This window comes from Gobius niger, assembly GCF_951799975.1.
Source record: "Gobius niger genome assembly, chromosome: 1".
NCBI classification, from domain to species: domain Eukaryota; kingdom Metazoa; phylum Chordata; class Actinopteri; order Gobiiformes; family Gobiidae; genus Gobius; species Gobius niger.
In genome coordinates, this window is record NC_136852.1 from 14,157,686 (window position 1) to 14,176,450 (window position 18,765).

Consider the following 18,765-nt stretch of genomic DNA (forward strand, 5'->3'; position numbering starts at 1 on the left):
GCCCTGTCAGACGACAAATTCAAGGACACCGATGGACATTTTGTTGCACACACACACACACACACACACACCCCTTGCTTGCCTGTCATCCCCTGCTTGTTTGCCTGCTTGTTACCGCTTCCATCATCTTAAATCAATGTTTAATTATCCAACAACACGCCTCACGACTCGACAGTGCCTTGCTCCCCAGCTTCTCCCTGTCTCCCAGCCTTCCCACCGCTTCCTAGAGCCGAGATCTTTGAGTGGGATTTGAGCGATTAAAAGACACCGCGAGTTAGAATTGTGGAATGAAGGTTTGAAGTATATTGGTTAAGAAGGAGAGGGGAACGCATTTGGAAGCTAAGAAAGTATAATACCTAGATTATGTCCCTGAAGAGTCATTGGGAAATGAGTAAACAGGTGCTTAAATGCTTGAATTTTCTGCCTGTTATGTTCCCAGTGTCACTTGCATTTTAAGCTCAATATTCGTTCTGATAATGCTGTTAACATGACTTAACCGCACGCTTGTTAATGCTTTCATTTGCAGTCTGCGGGGACTTCATTGCATTCAAAGCGAGCAAAACAATGCTAATTTTGCAGCTGCTTGATTACCCATTCCACACTGTCCTTCTGAGGAATGAGCTTTGACAAAACATTCAATTCACGTGGAATGATTTCTGACTAACTCTTCACGGTCCAGATGGGCAAGCGACAACCAGTTAAGAACTTCAGGATCAAAATCAATAGCAAACAAGACAGATTTAACCCAATCACAGAAATTCAATCCCATGTATTGAGTGTAAAGCAGATGAGTATAGAGTGAGATTAGCGCACCATGGTTTGTCCTTGTGCCGATTGCTTCTATAGGGAGAAACCAGGGGGAAATGCAAACATCACGGCTGTAATATTCTGTTTAATTGAGGTTTAACCCAAAGACCGGTGTTTGCTATGTTTGGATTAGGGCAGCGGTTGAAGGAATAAGCAGCAAATCAATCTAGTGAAACCCTAATCTAATCCTCAATGTCACTTTGAAGTCAGTAGTTTAAAACAATAATTCCTCAGTTGTGTAAGTACCTCTTTCTCAATCCTCGAGGGTCTTAAACTAACTGTTTGCGGTGCTTTGATGATTACGTGAGCACCGGCAAAGATGTAAAGTTAAAAATATACTGGCCAGAAAAGGATTTTTTTTTTTCCTTTTAAAGCAGTACTAAATAACATGTTTACCTTAATAAATTCTTATCGTGATCCTTATGATTGGGGGGTCTTTCATCTCCCCCTGGTGTCTCCAGCCAGAAAATCACCGTTGCAACTTTGCGTGCACCGGGTCGGAGCCACCAATACACACTAATGGAATCACGAAGAAGAAGCTAACAGGCTAACGGGCAAAGCTAAATGCGGGCTCATTGTGTAATCGGATGTACAATATTACTGCTTAGTACTGCTTCAAAGCAGAACTAAGTAACTCATGCCCCTAGAGGCCATAAGCACCACTGCTGGTGTCGTAGCATGTTGCGTTTTTTACTCATTAATTGTCCGGAAGAGTAAATACTACGCTGACAGAAAAGTCAAAGGGAGAGAGGGATATTGTACATCCAACTACACAATGGCGATAATTTTTTCACTTAAACTTGGCTGTAAACACTGCTAAAGTGGCGCAAGCCCGCAGCTAGCTTTGCTCGTTAGCCTGTTAGCTTCTTCTTCGTGATTCCATTAGTGTGTATTGGTGGCTTCAACCCGGAGGCAGGAAAGCAATTGTGGGTTTCTGGCTAGAGACCATCCTATTAACACATGTATTGCCCCCAGTGGGACTATGAAAATGATTTGTTAAGGTAAACAAGTTACTTAGTTCTTCTTTAAAGCCGATGGCCTTCCACACAAATATGTAAAGCTATTTATGTCCCCGTTAGAAAGTTTGTCCCCTGCATTTGGCCAGTGCTGCTGTGCCAACCTCTAAATTATCTTGGATGTTTTAGACTCAAGCCCATAACATTTGCAAGTAAAATTGAATTAATGTCAAAATAAAGCAGAAAAGGGCATGATCCAAGCGTGAGATATTATAGAGGACCAATGCACGATCGATTTGAAACAGTGTGCACTCATTAGGACACCACATGACCCCGGGTGACAAACGCTTCTGTTTGCAGTCTGTATGAAACATGACTACAACAGCACTATTGACACTCCTCTCTGTTATAAGTATCGTATGGGGTATAGCCTGCGCTCATTCTTTTCCTGAAACCCAACACTCTGATGGCTTTTCTATCTCCTGTCGTCTCTTCCTGTCACTCCGCAGCTTGATTACTCCATTATTCATGCACTCATCATATAACCTTCCCCACTTTGATTCTCCCATTGTAGCTTTTCATCCCAGAATCTCTCTATAAATAACCAACACACGCGCAAGATCCTATGTTCGGCATTGGGTTTATTTGTAGAACACGTTTACAACTGCCAACACTGACACACTAGTAACACAACATGCAGGTAGTAGGTGCACTACACAATGTTTTATGTAAAGTAAAAAGTCGATACAAAAACATATTTGACCTTTCAGTGACCCAGTGGATGCTGGTTAGCAAAGCGCCTTTATGCTTCAGGATGAATAGTTTTTCTTTTGATTTTCACTGCTGATTGAACTGTTTTCATGGCTAGATATACATTCAACAGAAATCCTAAAAAAAACCTTGAAGCAAAATAGATCCTGAAGCATCATAGGAGCCACAGGGATGGAGAGCAAAGGCGCTAAGCTAGCCACCCATACAGCTACTGGGTCACTGAAAGGTCAAATATGCACTAATATCAACTTAAACAGTTACATAGTGCACCTTTAAACGCTGGTACTTAAAGGTAGTGCATGTAGTGTATGTGCTCATGACATCATACCTCATGCTCTGATTCTCAGGAACTTCTCAGGAAGCTTTAACTAATGCAAGGCTGCGTAAACACTAATTAGGAGTTGATTGGGCGCATGCTGACCATTTCTGCTGAGTGTCCTTTTTCATTTGATTGCAAACTGGTTTTAGATCGATTGTCTGGCAACCCAATGGTGGGGCTCATCCTGAAGGGAAAAGAAAAGAAAAGAAAGAACTCCAGGTAAGTTTCTCACCAGGGAGCAACATTACAACATTGTTATCAGCTCAGAGGAGTCAAATGAGCATAATAGGAGACCTTTAACACACAGTACATGCCTCAAGTCAAAGCATGTTTAAATAGGTCACACTTTCCATATATTTGAATGCATAGCGAAGCATTGATCTGCACACAGCGCTATTAGCAGCCACGGTCCCACTGTACCTCCAATCCCTGACGATTGCGTTTTAATCCATTTGACCCCATTAAGAATCAATTGATGCACGATTGAACGTGGAAGAGGTTAAGCTGCTTTACATATGACTCGTAAAGGGCCTGATTTGGATAATTGCTGTGTATTTTTAACCCGCCAGCATTAGCGCACAATAGAATTAGCTCAAGATAATCTGAACAAGAGATACAGCAGTTAAAGAGCTTATTGGCCACCTCACTGGGAGTCTTTAACACTTTGTTTTTTTAACAGAAGATGCCATGTTGAATGCGACAGAGGTGAGTCATAAATATGTCATCATTTTCCTTTATGCTGTGTGTTACATAACGCATAATGGAAATTCTAGACAAGTGAAGGTCACAGGCACAACATCTGATGTTTTTCGTATAACAAGAGCTGTATGGAGATCAGCTGCATTATGAGAGAAAGGTTGTTCATTAAAAGCTAATGTAAAGCATAGATATGTAGCATTACTGTATGTACTGTATGTATAACTTATGTCGAGTGCATGAATAAAGTAAATTCATGAGGGAAGAAACTCTGCAGCTCGAGCCATACCATGACAAGTAGAGATGTCAGCGACGCAATGCCAGGAGATCCGAGACCAAGGACGGGGCTAAACACAAGGTGGTGGTGGAGCAGAGGGGAAGGAGAGGTTGAGGAGACAGGTGGATGGGGAAGATGATGAAGGGGTGAGGGAGTGCATGTAAATGAAGTGCTTGAGAGGGGATTAGTTGTGAGGAAAAAGTAGCAGGGAGTTATCGGTTGATGGGAGACCGGAAAATACTTTCTGCAAAATTGACTTTTTGGAGTTTTTCTTTTTACCATGTAGTGCCATGATCAAAAACAAATTTGCAGGAGCATTTTGAGCTACTCATGCATGTTTGAGTAATCTTTCAACCTTCCGCACGCCCCTCCAATTTACCCCGAGCTCCTCCCGCAACCGTATAAAACCAGGAAGCGCTCTCCTTCACTCTTGATCCGTAGCACAGATCATCTCACTTTTGTATTGATAGGTAAGAATATCTGAGGAGAAGCTTCACTACTACAAAGCCACACGCTGCAGCTCGCTCTGCTACTGACCCGGAAGATTGACCATTGAAAACACTGAATATATTTTGCATTTTCTCACTAACAAAGTCAAAGGTAGCGATCAAGATGTGTTTGCAAGATTGTTTATCCCATGGGCTTCAATAAACAGAAAATGATGATGTGAAACGGGGTTAAAACAGGGGAACCTTTTGGCAAATTATCAGAGCCTTGACTACCATGACACCTTAGTCAATGTGCCATCAACCTTCTTGCAGCACAGAGGAAGAAAAAGACTTCGAGCAGCATTAATAGTAAAACTTTGAATCATTAAAACATCTTACAAAGAAGCAATATAGTGCAAAACAAAACTTAAACTTTCATAAGGCACCTATCTTCTGCAATCAATATCACAAATGGTTTGACTTTACTCAACTTTCTGCCCCATGTCCCAGATCTCAAAACTCTCGACTGCATTTCGCAAACAATTTGCAGCATTGGCTTCTCTTTGATGTCTTAACACATTCATTCAGATCCAAGCAAACCAGCTAATGAATACATTAAGGCAGCAATTGGCCACCAGCTCCTGTTTACAGAGGAAGTACTGCAGGAGGAAGCACAGCCTCTAATCTTTAAAGTGCACTCCTGAGCTTCATTTGCTCCATGGAAAGAACAGAGTCAAGGCTGGTTTACATGGCCTTTATTTATGGAGGCCTGTTTTGTAGTTTATTTGTTTATAACTGGCCACGTAACAAAACATAAAAGAGCTGCTTAGGACTAAATTATTGCCTTGAGGGCCCTTGTTCTCACGTTCATGTTCAAGCTGGTTGTATTCACACAAATCCCTGTTATTTAATATGACAATGCCATGTTAATTATATTAATTCTATGGAGGTGCATTGGTTATTGGGCGGGGCCTTTCTGTGCGGCGTTTGCAGGTTCTCCCCAGTCACTAACCCACTCATAGCCTGGAAGATGTCGGATTAGTACAGATGCTGTTGTTTAAAGATGTTTGATTTCAAACTGAATTCTTTGGTAAAATACTTCTTTTGTCTTAGGCCAACAAAGAAGCCAAGTAAACACAGTACAGATCTTTGAGTGCATTGTTCTTTGATCCCAGTTCCCATGAACATTTCTCATGCATCTGAGTGGAGAGCTTATTGGAGTGACGTCAACTAACTTCAAAGGGCTGCACTAGTTCATGTTATTTAATAAATTTCACATTATTGAGATGCACAGCGGAGGAGAGTGAAGCCGGCTGATAAGACACAAAAACATACAGGTTGGGGTGGGATGTAATAAAGACAGTGAAGGAGTGCAAAAGGCCAGAGATGAGTAAAACTGGGGGAGAGTAGGTGGCAGAGACACACAGGTGCAAGGTGGAAAAGTCACCTGATAAAAGAAAGATGAAATAAGGGGGTGAGCAAGAGGAGCAAAGGAGACACTCATTAGCTGAGAGGACCCTGACTCACAGCAGACACTGATCTCAGGAGGCACAGTCCGACAACAAGCAGGGCACAACCCAGAGCATATTACTAATGCATGGGAAAGTCAGCCATAACAAACAACATGGAAGTCCACAAGCCTGGGCCACTGTGGGATAAACAGACAACTTATGCCAAACTATAATATTTCCTGAAACTGCTGACACAAATAACTTTAAAGTGAATGGTGGTCATACTGGCCCTGTACATGGTACAAATGTATTGTAGCAAAACATACGATAATGTAAGAGTCCAGGAAACGTTATGATGACTTCTATTTGTAAAAATGTCAGTATAGGCCAAAATGAGTATCTAGTCAGCAATAGTAAATGGAACTGTTCAAATCGAGCTAAAAACTATGAGAGATATGGTCAGTTCAGCTAACCTGCACAGTGCACAGGGCAGCAGTGTTTGGAATAACGCTGTTTAAAAGAACGGCGTTAGGTAACGGCGTTATTTTTTCAGTAACGGAGTAATCTAATTCATTACTCTCCTCGTCGTTACAACGCCGTTATCGTTACTGGGTAAACAAAGTGGCACGTTACAATTGGGCTGAATGAAGCGCCGCGGTGTCAGCATGGGGAGAGCAGTGGAGAGGGTGGGCGGAGTCTGACGGAGCAAAACACGCACATCTGACTGTCCGTGCAGAGTACTGCATCGCGCTCTCTGCTCCATAAACTACTTGTGTCCCCGACCCGCGGCTTGTCATCCCCACAGCGCGGTGCAGCCGCAGGGGAGAATCAAGTTGGTGATCATTGATCAGTAGTGTTGGAACTTATTTTTAACCCAAAGACGCAGTGGACGCGGTGGAGACACGTCTTTCTCCCTCTCTCTCTCAGCGCCTTTCTTCTTCCTCTCTCCCCGCTCTCCGCTCCATAGAACAGTGCAAGGCCACTAACCTTCTGGGGCATGTAAACTTATATTTGCTGTCGATTGTTTCACGGAGAGACATCATGCTTGTGCGTAAAGTCTGCCCTGATCGTTGGCACATGTTACTCTTGTTCCTCCCCATTCTCTTTGAATACGGCCATATTCCTACATTAATAAAACAGCGGCGCAAATACAATACCACTCAGTCACAGGGGCCTCCCCCACTCACCCCCCATTCAGTTCATTCAGTTACTATGAACATCTTTGAACATCTTTGAACACCTGTCTGTTCTAACCATTTCAATTGACTTGTGAAAACAGCAACAACAAAAAAACAAAATTCTTTGACATATAGCAACACAAATAGTTACTTTCCCTGGTAACGAGTTACTTTTATTATAGAGTAATTCAGTTACTAACTCAGTTACTTTTTGGAACAAGTAGTGAGTAACTATAACTAATTACTTTTTAAAAGTAACGTTCCCAACACTGCAGGGCAGGCAGTTGGGTTATTGAGAACAAGTCTGGATGAAGGTGTTGAAACCACAGGAGCTGTAACATAAATTAACATGCAGCAGGTGTGAAAAATGTATTTAGCATAATAGAAGCCTTTTTCACCGTTCGATCTTTTGACCCAAACCATTCCCACAGCTCTTCTCCTGCAGGCGTGTGATGCCATCAGCAGCAGTATTTCTGTCACTGAGCTTGTGCTGCCAGAGGGCCCATAGACGCGCACACTCGCGCTCACATCAGCACTCAGCAGGGCTGTGATGTTCCCCCAGTACACGCCGGTGCACTTGGATAGACATTGATTCTATTAGTCAGAGGGTTTTTGAAGAGCATGTCTCAGAGTTTGGGCTAACTTATTCACCAGTGTCCCACAAGCCCATGCAAAGACGGAGGCACACACACACACAGTAGGTGGGGGGGTTCAAACGCTGCATCACAAAGCCCTCTTTATGCCTTGGAAATCTTGGGGAGCTCAACGGTCTTTGCAAAGGCGGAAATGTCTCTGAATTAACTTATCGCTTAAATACTCAAATCAAAATGACCCGTGGAAGTGTAGGATTGCAAGTACAGTTGGAAATGAGGCTTAAAGGTGCACTACGCAACTTTTTATGTGGAAAAAAAAAGTTGATATTTTTGTGCTTATTTGACCTTGTAGTGACCCAGCTGCCTTATGAGTTTTCAGCATGGCGCCTTTAATTTCCATCACAGGGGTCTCTAGGACTCTCCAGGATCAAGTGTTTGGAAGGTTTTCTCTGCTGACTATAACACAATTGATCCTGGAGCGTCATAAAGGCCACTGTGATGGAAAGTAAAGGCGCCATGCTGACCACTCACACAGCCACGGAGTCACTGCAAGGACAAATGCGCACAAACATCAACTTTTTTTTCAACATAAAAAGTTGCATAATGCACCTTAAAAGGGGCTAGATGCAAGTTGGCCATTTTATACTCACTACTGCCACCTCAGGTCATACTTGTAACTGCACCTTCTATATTAAGCTCGTGCACGACGGCACTTCGGACCCGAATTAACCACAGTGCAGCATTTTAGAGGTGAACAGGTCTGGGCTCATTCTACACATTAGGACATGGCTGCCACAACATGTAGGGGGAGGAACTGCTATACTGATGCTTTTTTTCAAGAAGCTCTAAGATTTGGGTAAAGCTTAACTGGAGAAAAATGTATTTGGTTCAGGTGGGGGTAAACAGGTTAACATGATGTGAAACCTGCCAACTTTGTGGAATAGACCTAAACATGTTCTCATTTCATTTTTGTATCCCTTGTGGCTTTTAAATTCCGGTCTTCTCTCAAATGTTAATGTTTCCAATGATATTTAAAATGTGCACAGTGAGCAGCCGCATCCCTGTCAGTGCTTACCAGGGCAAGTGTGATTCAACTAAATTTTGTAAAAACAGTAGAACAATCCAGGCTCTCGTCAAAAACACTGTCATATCAATATGCAAATGACTGCAGGGAACAAGCTTAATCATTTCCTGAGGCAAATGTCCAAAGGAAATAAATGGATATTTGCATTTGTCATTTTAATAATACTTTCTTTAAAAGGAGTCTGTTGGGCTGCTTTATCCACATCATAACATCTCTTGTGAAATATGTTCAATCTAATTATTTATTTTGAATGATATTTTGAAAGCTGAGTTGCAACTACAGTATCTCTGAATTGAGTGATGCCATCAATGTTTCATGACCTCAAACTTTTCCCACAGAGAAAGTTACAATGCAATCTTTACAAATCTGCTTTGAGCACATCCTTCCACAGTAGATGTGCTGAATAAGGTGATACACTAATGGCATTTGTGAGAAGCTGCCTCAGCATTCAGGTGTAAAACAACAGGCACAACATAATGCAGCCGCAGCCAATTCATGCATCAGCCCTCAACAACCAGATAAATCATGGATTTAAATGTATACTGCAACAATAGAATATTCAGTGTTAACTTTAAACTACAGTGGGCAGAGATCACGCAGAAAGCTAAATGATACTGTGCTAAAGACACAGTTTTATTCTGCGGTGGAGCTCTTTGGCTTGCCCCACCAGGTTGGAGACAGAAGTGTGCCTTTTGCTCTTCCTCTGCCCGACTTCATTTCTTCTCATGGCTCCATGTTTGCTCTAATGGATATTGACCAAAGACAGACTTAAGTGCAATGCAGAGTGCTAAACTCAATGGGCACTCTGACGCGTTGGTTCTCAAGCTTAGGGTGTCGACCCAGAGGTGGATTTCTTGAGTTTTTGTTTGCATTCCTGGTGAAATTTCTGATTGAAAGCAGCATCTGGACACAGGTTATATCATTATTAGTACACAAAAATCGTAGCTGTCACAACCATTTTTCCGTGCTCTCTTTACTTTAACGTGTAGTACTTTTTTGGGGGGATGATTCCTTCAAACTCCACTCGGGTTTATATCAGTCGTGAAACAACATGTGGGCGGTTATCGCAAACAAGCGTCTCTCCTTCTACGTGTGTCTGGGAACTGCCATTGGCTTCACTTAGGAGGTGAGTTTTCAGAACCCCCGCTCTAGACGGTTCGCTTATGATTAAGCTGAAAAGCCATGCTCATATGCAGGATCAACTCACGGCATTCAAGCACGGTGTTTTGTACCATGACTGCACCCACGAACGACATCCAGCCTCCAGCCCGCAGGTGCGCACAGACAGTTGCTATGATCCGTCGGTTGCCAGGCACGGGATGAAAATTAATAAATAAATAAAATCTCACCCCCCACGCTTAGATGATGTGAGTAAACAAGTGCCTTCTCTGAGTTGAAAATAAGAGCATAATCAGCCATCAACCGAGATGTGCACTTCCATATTCAAGAGTTGGATTTTGCAAATAAAGTGCTCTCTTGTCCTGTCAACTGGGAGAGATTTAGCACATTCAATTAACGGAATCCTTCAGGGCTCACCCCCAAGTTATAGCTTCTCGTGATTAAAAGCCCTTATTGGGTTTTCTCTGTGTCCGATAAAACGGGCCAATGATTTTTAGTAATAGAAATCCTACAAACAAAGGGTCAAGTTGCAGTCTTGCCATTTAAAATATAGATTAGTCACAAGTCAAACAAACCCTCTCGCCTCACAACAAGAGGGATCGATGGTTGAGATGCAATTCAATTGGGGCCCTTGAGTTTCCACATTCTCCCTGTCTGGGTTTCTTTCTGGTGCTCTGGCTTCCATAACATGCACAAAAGGGTCAATAATGATCTTGAATAAGAGATTCACTGCCTGAGCCTAAAAAAAAAGGAAAAAGTCGGCACAAAAAAAAAAGGTCACACGCTTCCTTGAAATCCAGTGTTGCATTCAATTCCCACAATGATCTTGGGTTGATGGTGGGAGAGTGTGACCACTGCGTAAAGCCTTCTCCAGCACATCCCAAAGCTTCTCAATGGGGTTCAGATCTGTGGTGGCCAATCCATATGTGAAAATGATGGCCCGTGCTTCCAGTGAGCCTTAAGAATGACATTGACATTGTCATCTTGGAAAATGCCTGTGCCTTAAGGTGAAGCAGAAATCCATTGATGGAATAACCTGGTCATTCAGGATGTTCAGGTTGTTGGCTGATCTCGTTTTTTTGGGTTGTGTTGCTGAATCTGGACCTGACCAACTGCAGCAACCCCAGATCATAACAGTTACTTACATCCAGGTGAACGCTTCTTTGGTCAAGCAGTGCAAATAATGGATTACCTCCTATAACTACTACAGGCTGTTGGTGAACGTTTAACCTGTGAAACTATTAAATCTGCAACAACACAGGTGAAGAAAACTACTATTAACTGCTTTATTTATTCCTTGATAAAGTGAAAAATCTTATCTTCAAAGCTTTCTCTAAACGCCACTTGCGTAGGATGTACGGAGAATCTATTTCTAAAGGTTGGACATACCTCCAATCAATGTGTGATCACTCTCGTGCCAGGAGACAGTTATAGCCGCAGAGATCTGAGAGACTTTCCCAAACCGTTGCTATGACAACTCTGGAGCATATCACGCCGAGCTGAAAATAAACAGGGCTTTCCCGGGCTTCCAGAGACATTTATCCAGTAATTTATTATCCGGCGCTTTGGGTTTAGGCGCGAAGACGAACCACATAGCCCACGAGCACAAGCCTTTACAGGGGAACACAATGTGCATAAGTCATATTGTGTGTGCGCTCAACACTCCACGCTTATGTAAGAAACATTGAACACCTGCTACGGTTCTGGTCCTGCTCGTAGTTTGTCACAGTATAGGTTGAGGGTGGTACCCGAAGCTGCACCACATTTTCTATACTTCTTGTTCGCAGTGTCAAGTGAAGAAGTTGGCATCAAGATTCCCACTTTACAAGAACTATATGAAAAAAAACAATCATCCAATCTGGACACGAACAAAGCAAACGCCTGAGCCAACATATTACATGGGTGAGTGACTTAGTGCTGTAATCATCTTCACAATTTCCCATGATTAGATGTTTCTATGTGCGTGACTGCATAATCTCCACTTGTATCATCTTTCCTGCGCTCTCCTCCTCACAGCGGCAGCAGCTCATGCGCGGGATTTACATACGAAAAGGCACACATGCATAAATCTGCTAACACTCAAGTAGTCAGCAAAGACTCTCGCAAAAGACCGATAAAGCTTAGCGTGGGATTCCGGTGGATATATGACAATTACAACTTTCAAAGAGGGAGTTGGAAATGTAGCTTAGATATAGTCAGCAGTAGAGCACCATCGAAACACAGCGAGGGGTCACTTTTTCCTCCATGCCTCCGAAGCAGCAGCACAGAAGCATTGATGTACCAATACTATGAAGATATTGTACAATAAGACAGGGGGGCCTTGTTATCGACGTCCCGGGCGCGCAGCTGGCAGAAAGGCATTATTCGTTCTCAGCTACTTCATCGAGAGTCCTATTCTTGCATGATTTCACAATTGATTAAACATAGCTAGATGGTTTTAGGCATACTTTCTTTTTTGCGATCGGTAGCCTTAGAACATTTCAAAATGTTTTTGTTCAAGGCTCTCAAGCTTTTCACTCCAAGGACCATTTTGCATGCATGATTAACACGAATATAAAGCCTAGATTTTAGAAGCACCTCAGGCAATAAGGTCCTAAAATGGGCCAGAATAAAAGCAGGCCTATGAACAAGCAAAAACGAGGAGACAACAAACCGAACAGAAAGCCAAATAAAAGCGGTGATTAAAGCAAAATGAAACTCGATTAAACCTGGCCTCTTATTGAACTCTTTGTAGTGCCAAAACACCAGCACACAAAGGGAGAGCCTGGGGCGCCAAAGGGGAGCTACCTGACCATAACCAAGTTCAATCAGTCAATAAAGTTAAAAAACAAAAAATACACCCATCTCTGATTGACTCTTAGACAAAGAAAAGCCATTGTCTGTGAGATGCACCGACCTGTAGACCAGCGTGTCGTCCCCAGAGCTGTTGTACTGGACCTGGAACATCCGCACTCCGGTTATGGCCGTCTGGCTGCTCCACCTGATGAGGGCGGAGTTCCCCGTCAGCTCCACCAAGGAGACTTTCCGATCGGCCCCTCGCGTCTCGTTGCTCGGGAGCGCGGCCTTAGAGGAGGTGAGGATGTCCGAGGGGGCCGGCTCCGAGGAGGGGTCCCGACTCCGGCTGGTGCTGTTGGCCAGGTGGGGCACCGCGGTCACCACCAGCTCCACGTGCCCGGTAGACTCCCCAGCGGCGTTGGAGGCGATGCAGGTGAAGTTTCCGGCATCTTTGGCAGTCGTGCCATTGATCTCCAAGCTTCCGTTGGGGAAAACCATTGTTCTGAAATGTACAAGAGATGGGATAAAGTATTAATCACACGGTATGCTACCTATCACAGATGTACACATATCCAATGAGGAAGTGGAATAACAAACATCACCAAAATATCAAACTTCATTTTGTTTTTAAAAGCTACATTTTAAATATAATTGTAACTAGAGATGCACCGATCCAGCTTTTCTTTCCGATACTGGGTTTTGAGTATCTGTATCTGAGTATTTGTTAAAAGTGTCTTTCTCTGAGTGAAAAACTTAATTGAGTCTTTTCCCCATTTTAAGATCAATAAAGTCAGTATTTTATTGTCATGATTTTTACAGATCAATTATAATTTATATCTACTGATAAACTAATGGATAAACATTTAACAAGGATCACGACTTTTCTACACTAATTAGGCTATCCTTGGGTATATGACAGGCTTTAGGTTACGTTGATATAAACAACTCACATGAAGTGTTCTTATCATTACAAATATGTGAGATCAGATATTTCTGAAACTAAAATACAAACACTTGGCTTCAGCAGTGGTTATTTTATTGTATAAGGCTTCTTGAGGTATTTCCATCAGAGCTTCTGACCCAGGCTTGATTAGTTTTCGTTAGCATTAGCATACGCCCGCTAGCTTTGGCATGCTATTGCGGATTTTTTGCGCGGCAATCAATAAAATCAAAAACTAACTCGGCGGTTGAATTCTCCTGGTTCTTAGCTTTACAATGGCATACAGCATGCCCATATTCACTTAGATTTATGTGGTAAAAGTTGTGTTTTTAAGGCATTGACAGCCAAAACTGGTATCGGATATTTGTAGCCGATACCCGATATCGTATTTTTGTACAGTATCGGCTCCGATATCCGACACCTGTATCAGATCGGTGCATCCCTAATTGTAACTATGTCCAGCAGAAGAAAAACAAAATGGAGACCACGTCTGATCAATGATTCGTTATGGGGCTTGCTTACGTCTGGAGATTGAAAACCACAACAACTGGTAGCTTGAAACATTATTTTTTGCCATGCAACTAGATTTGGAAACATATCTTATCCACCAGCTGCTCGCAGTGAAAGAAATAAACAGGTACACAAGTTGTATTTGATGTCTCTCTGATTGGTTTACTCCGGCCCTGTTAGTTCTGCCTTGAAATGGCACAACAGAGCCACCGCAGTTTGCATAATTTTCATAGCCATGTCCCCCAAGTGCATATTAACTGAACGATAAAGGTCTGCCAGGTTTTCTGCTTCTTTTGCAATAGTACTAACCTTACACCCTCGACAAAATGAAGAATGAACAGGAAATGAATAGTTGATGAGAATGTTCACATTAAAAATCAATCAAGTGGTAAATTTAAGGGCAGGAACCAATTATAGCCGTCGAGGTCTATGCCACATGGCTAAAAATGCAACACACATTTACACTGTTAAATCACAAAGAAAAACTAATGGATAATAAGAAGGTGGGAAGCCTCTGACAATAGCTCTGTGATTCATCTAATTTGTGACTACAGTGAAGAGTTTAACCAGGCAGATAAACTCTCCCACTGACTGAAGGGATAAAAGTGATAATCACATCTTATCAAAATGGTCTCTTTCATTCATGCACCATATGCACTTATGTCCTTAGTGTTTCAGGTCATATCAGAAAGTTGAATAAGTTATCAGGTTTGATGACAACAAAATAATGATTACAATATATATATAAAAACAAATAACAGTATCGCTAGTTTAGGTAAAGGGTTTCTTGGGCCCTTTACCCTAGCTATGGGCACACATATGATTTTGAGCTGGTGATGGGATTTATCTTTAGAGACTGTATATTTATATTCATCCCACAGGATATTTAGAATAATAAAAGACAACATTTATCAGTTTCAGTTTATCCTGTGAGTCAAAAGGTCCAATTTGGTCATGAAGCTCATTTCACTATGGCAAATCATCACAATTCTTCCAACTCTTCTCAATTTATTCAGAGCTAGCACAAAAAGTACACTACTTTGTGCCCTCTATGGCTAAATTATCTTTGTTAAAAATATCCAATTTGGACAATCTATTGCTTTATCTGTAACGATAAATCCTATGTTATAGAGAGAGGTAATTAAAGGGTAAGAATCCAAATGTCTTTGCACACCTCCACAATGACCTCACTACAATATTTATGAGTCATTATATTGCATATGGAGCACATAGCTGACAAGTAGCATGTGCCAGCTAGGTTACCAGATGGCAAGCCGCTAATAGGTCACAAAGGGATCCTTGGAACGACATGGAAATCTCACTCCACCAACGCCACCTTTGCGGCCTACATCCTGGTCTACATAATGCCTGTGGCATTGCCTGTATTGTGCTGCAAAGCAAAGTAGTTTCTCTACATTGATTGTTTTTTGAGCTGTTGAGCTAGAAGAGGATATAACACATAAAGCCACCAATCCCTGCTGCAAGAAAATCTTCAATGTTTTTTACATTTATATATTGGAATAAACACAAAAGCATATAACATCTGGATGCTGTTTACCTTGTTGTGTTTGATATGAGGCGGCCTTCGGGACTGATCCAGTGGACCTCGGGCTCCGGGTCTCCATTTGCTTTGCACTTCAGGCTGGCGGGCTGTCCTTCCATCGCCACGGTTTGTGGAGATTTTCGGGTCAAAACTGGCGGGTCACAGATGAATTCCTAAAACAAAAAACATCCCAAAAAAGTAGAGGAAACGTTTAAATAGTTATAAAGTCTCACAACAGGACATTTTCATTTGGCGCCATGTCACCCAATCCCAGTCTTTTGTCCCCACCGGTCCCAGCATGTATGTGTGAGATGTGATTTTGCCAATTTAAATAAATACATTTAGAGCCCATTTACGTGTAGGTATGAATATGTAATCAGTCTATTCATCAGCATTAAAAATCCATCAACAGCTAATCTACAAGCTTCCATCTCCAGTCTTAAGAGCTGCAGCCGATTACCATGATGACTGCCTTTGACACAGTTCAATTTAGTTCCATATCATAGGCTTTCAAATGCATAATGACAGATAACACAGAGGTAGAACGGCCCTTTGAGTGAGTTCTTTAAGATCTATGTAATTATTTTTGGTTATGTATGATATAAATGTGTTAAGTATGGTCTGGGAAGCACTTTTCAACAGTGCTTTCATGAGATTTGTCAGTGCAGCCCTCAAGTCAGCCAGGCAAGATAAAAAGAAACTAAAAATTTCTAAAATAGTCGTCTGGGGGGAGTACATAAATCAGCTTTCCTCAACTTCAGAGATGACCTAGCTTCTTAGATGATGGGCAAAACTTTTTTTTTTTTTATACTTTGTTTTTCAGTGTTCAAATAAAAAAACTACTGCTGAAAGAATCTATTAAATCTAAAAAAGCGTGTTCTGTACAATCACGGCGCACCAAAATTCTGAAGACAAAAGCTCAAAGAACGATAGTACAAAGACACGGTATCTTATTAAAAATCGTGCACTGGTAAACAGCAACTTTTGAGTCACTACCTCTTCAGGAATGGTCCAGAAATACTTGGCGCTGAGATCCGACGGAGATGCGCACGTCTCCAGATCGTCCTCCCTGGTCAGCCTCCGCAGCCACAGCAGCTCGCAGTTACAGTGGAGAGGGTTCCCACCGAAACTCAGCACCAGGGATGTGAGGGGGGAGCCTCTGGACTTGGCGTAAACCGGGATTCTCAGGAACAATGGATCGGGTGGGATTTTCTTGAGCTTGTTGGACGTCATGTCAAGCCTGTTCAAGGGAAAAGGATGACGTGAGAAGAGGGGAAAGCATCCACAGGAGAGTGCACTTAAGCGGATTTCGATATCGCAATACCTGGCCAGTTTGTGGAGGTTCGTAAAGACCCCTTGTGGTACATTTTCTATGAGGTTGTGATCCATGTTTAAAGTATTGACGTTGGTGAGGCGTCCGATCGTCTCCCATGGGACTTCGATGAGGTTGTTGTAACTCAGGTCCAGGTCCTCCAGGGTGGCCAGGAAGTCGTCAAAGGCATGCGGGGATATGGAGTGGAGCTGGTTGTTGGCCAGGATGAGATGACGAAGGTTTGTGAGACCTTTGAAATGGTCATCCTGTAGAGTAAAAACAAGAAGAAGAAGAAAAGGCGTCATTTTCCATTGTAGTAGATCAGTAGTTTTTCCTTTTGCTGCGTGTTAAAGGGGAGCAGGGTGTGTGTGTGTGTGTGTGTGTGTGTATGTTACAAAGCTACCATCTCATCAAAATCATATCTGGAGATGTTTTGTGCCATGTTTGAGAAATCTCCCTCGGCAGACATTGGAGATGGCGCGGCGCCTGGCCGTGCCACAGGGAAACTTTGCATACGCACATTTCAGATCAACATATCCTTTTCAGACCAACAAAATACAGGGAGTGATCAAGATCTCTTTGAAATCATCATCAAATACATGCATAATTCTCTTCTTTGACGCTGCTGTGAATTTCTTGTTTTTGTCATTGCAACTTTCATTGCAAGGTTCTTACATATAGAGATAACCTAATCATTTTTAACCTCTTAGTCCCCCCCCTTCAGCATTTTCTACAGTTCAGCTTGACCCAAATCTACAAAACTCATCTAAACTGATCACTTTCCTCGTGTTGTCGCCACTTTTTAAAAACTTATTTTTCCCATTGCTTTTTTTAATGTGTTTTCTATTGCTCTTATGTGGTTGCGTTTTTTGTCACACTTTTTCATCACATGTTTGTCACTTTTCCATCTCTTACTGGTCACACATTTTTGTCACTTGAGCTGCATTTTCATCCATGTTTTTGACTCATTTCTGTTGCTCTTTTTTGACCTTCTTTGTTGTGTTTTTGTCCTTGTTTTTTCAAGACGAAGCTTTCAGATTTGGGTAAAGCCAAACTGGAGAAAATGTGCTTGGTTGAGGGGAATGTTAAGTGGTTAAAGAGCTGATCAGGAAGTATTTTTTTTTATAACACTAGTGCTGTAATTGTAGCGCGCTCCTTCTCAAGATTTAAAGAAACTAGATGCAAGTTGGTCATTTTATACTCACTACTGCCACCTCAGGTCTTACGCGTAACTGCAGTCTCTATATTAAGCTCGTGCATGACGCTCAGACCCGAAGTAACAACTTTTTGAGTGACAGTGCAGGATTTTAGAGGCAGTTGTGGTGAACAGGTCTGACCCGGCAGGTTCCTGAGCTTCATGGCTAGTGTGAGACTGGTAAAGGCTTTATTTTTACCCTTCTGACCCTGAATTTTCATTACTTACCCCTACTTCCTGTTTGCCCTCCAGTTCCCCATTGGATTGCCCCAACTTCTATCAAATAAAACCTATACACATGTGGCCAGTGTTCAACAAGCTACGGTGGCCTCATTACATATGAAAGAGAAACCCATCGCTTCCATCAATTTTCTTATCAGGCAAAAGATTGACCATTTCCTTGATTTGGTTGTGATTAATGTAGAGAGTGTTGTATCCATCCATCTCACCTTGATCACAGTTAATCTATTGGAGTCGAGGTGGAGTGCCCGGAGGCGGCGCAGGTCACTGAAGGCAGCGGGCAGGATCTGACTGATGGTGTTCCGGGACAGAGTCAGGTGTAGCAGGCCCGTCATGTTGGCAAAGTCTTTCCTCCGCACAGCTGCCAGAGAAAGGGGAACGTGGCAATACAACACGGTCAGTTTGGGACTGGGCACATTCAACTAGTCGCATTGGGGGAAAAAAGCTATATGAAAGACACCGGTTTGATGGACCATGTGGAGTCTTTTTGTGTGGAATTTGAAAGCTCCCCTATGGGCGTCCTCAAAAACCTGACACATTCTAGCCCAGCGAGACCAGAATGATACCCCTC

The 18,765-nt window shown here is 42.4% G+C and overlaps 1 protein-coding gene across 2 annotated transcripts in view; it reads right to left on the reverse strand.

Moving 5' to 3' along the window:
* Nucleotides 1-18,765, reverse strand: part of LOC306976265 (leucine-rich repeat and fibronectin type III domain-containing protein 1-like protein) — a 173,314-nt gene that overhangs the window by 48,137 nt on the left and 106,412 nt on the right. For both annotated transcript variants that reach the window (XM_079574173.1, XM_079574172.1), the window contains exons 4-8: nt 18,404-18,555; nt 16,772-17,025; nt 16,444-16,687; nt 15,463-15,620; nt 12,576-12,956 (exon numbers count right to left, since the gene is read on the reverse strand). In XM_079574173.1, the coding sequence (XP_079430299.1) occupies nt 12,576-12,956; nt 15,463-15,620; nt 16,444-16,687; nt 16,772-17,025; nt 18,404-18,555 (1,189 nt within the window). The remainder of the gene's footprint in view (nt 1-12,575; nt 12,957-15,462; nt 15,621-16,443; nt 16,688-16,771; nt 17,026-18,403; nt 18,556-18,765) is intronic.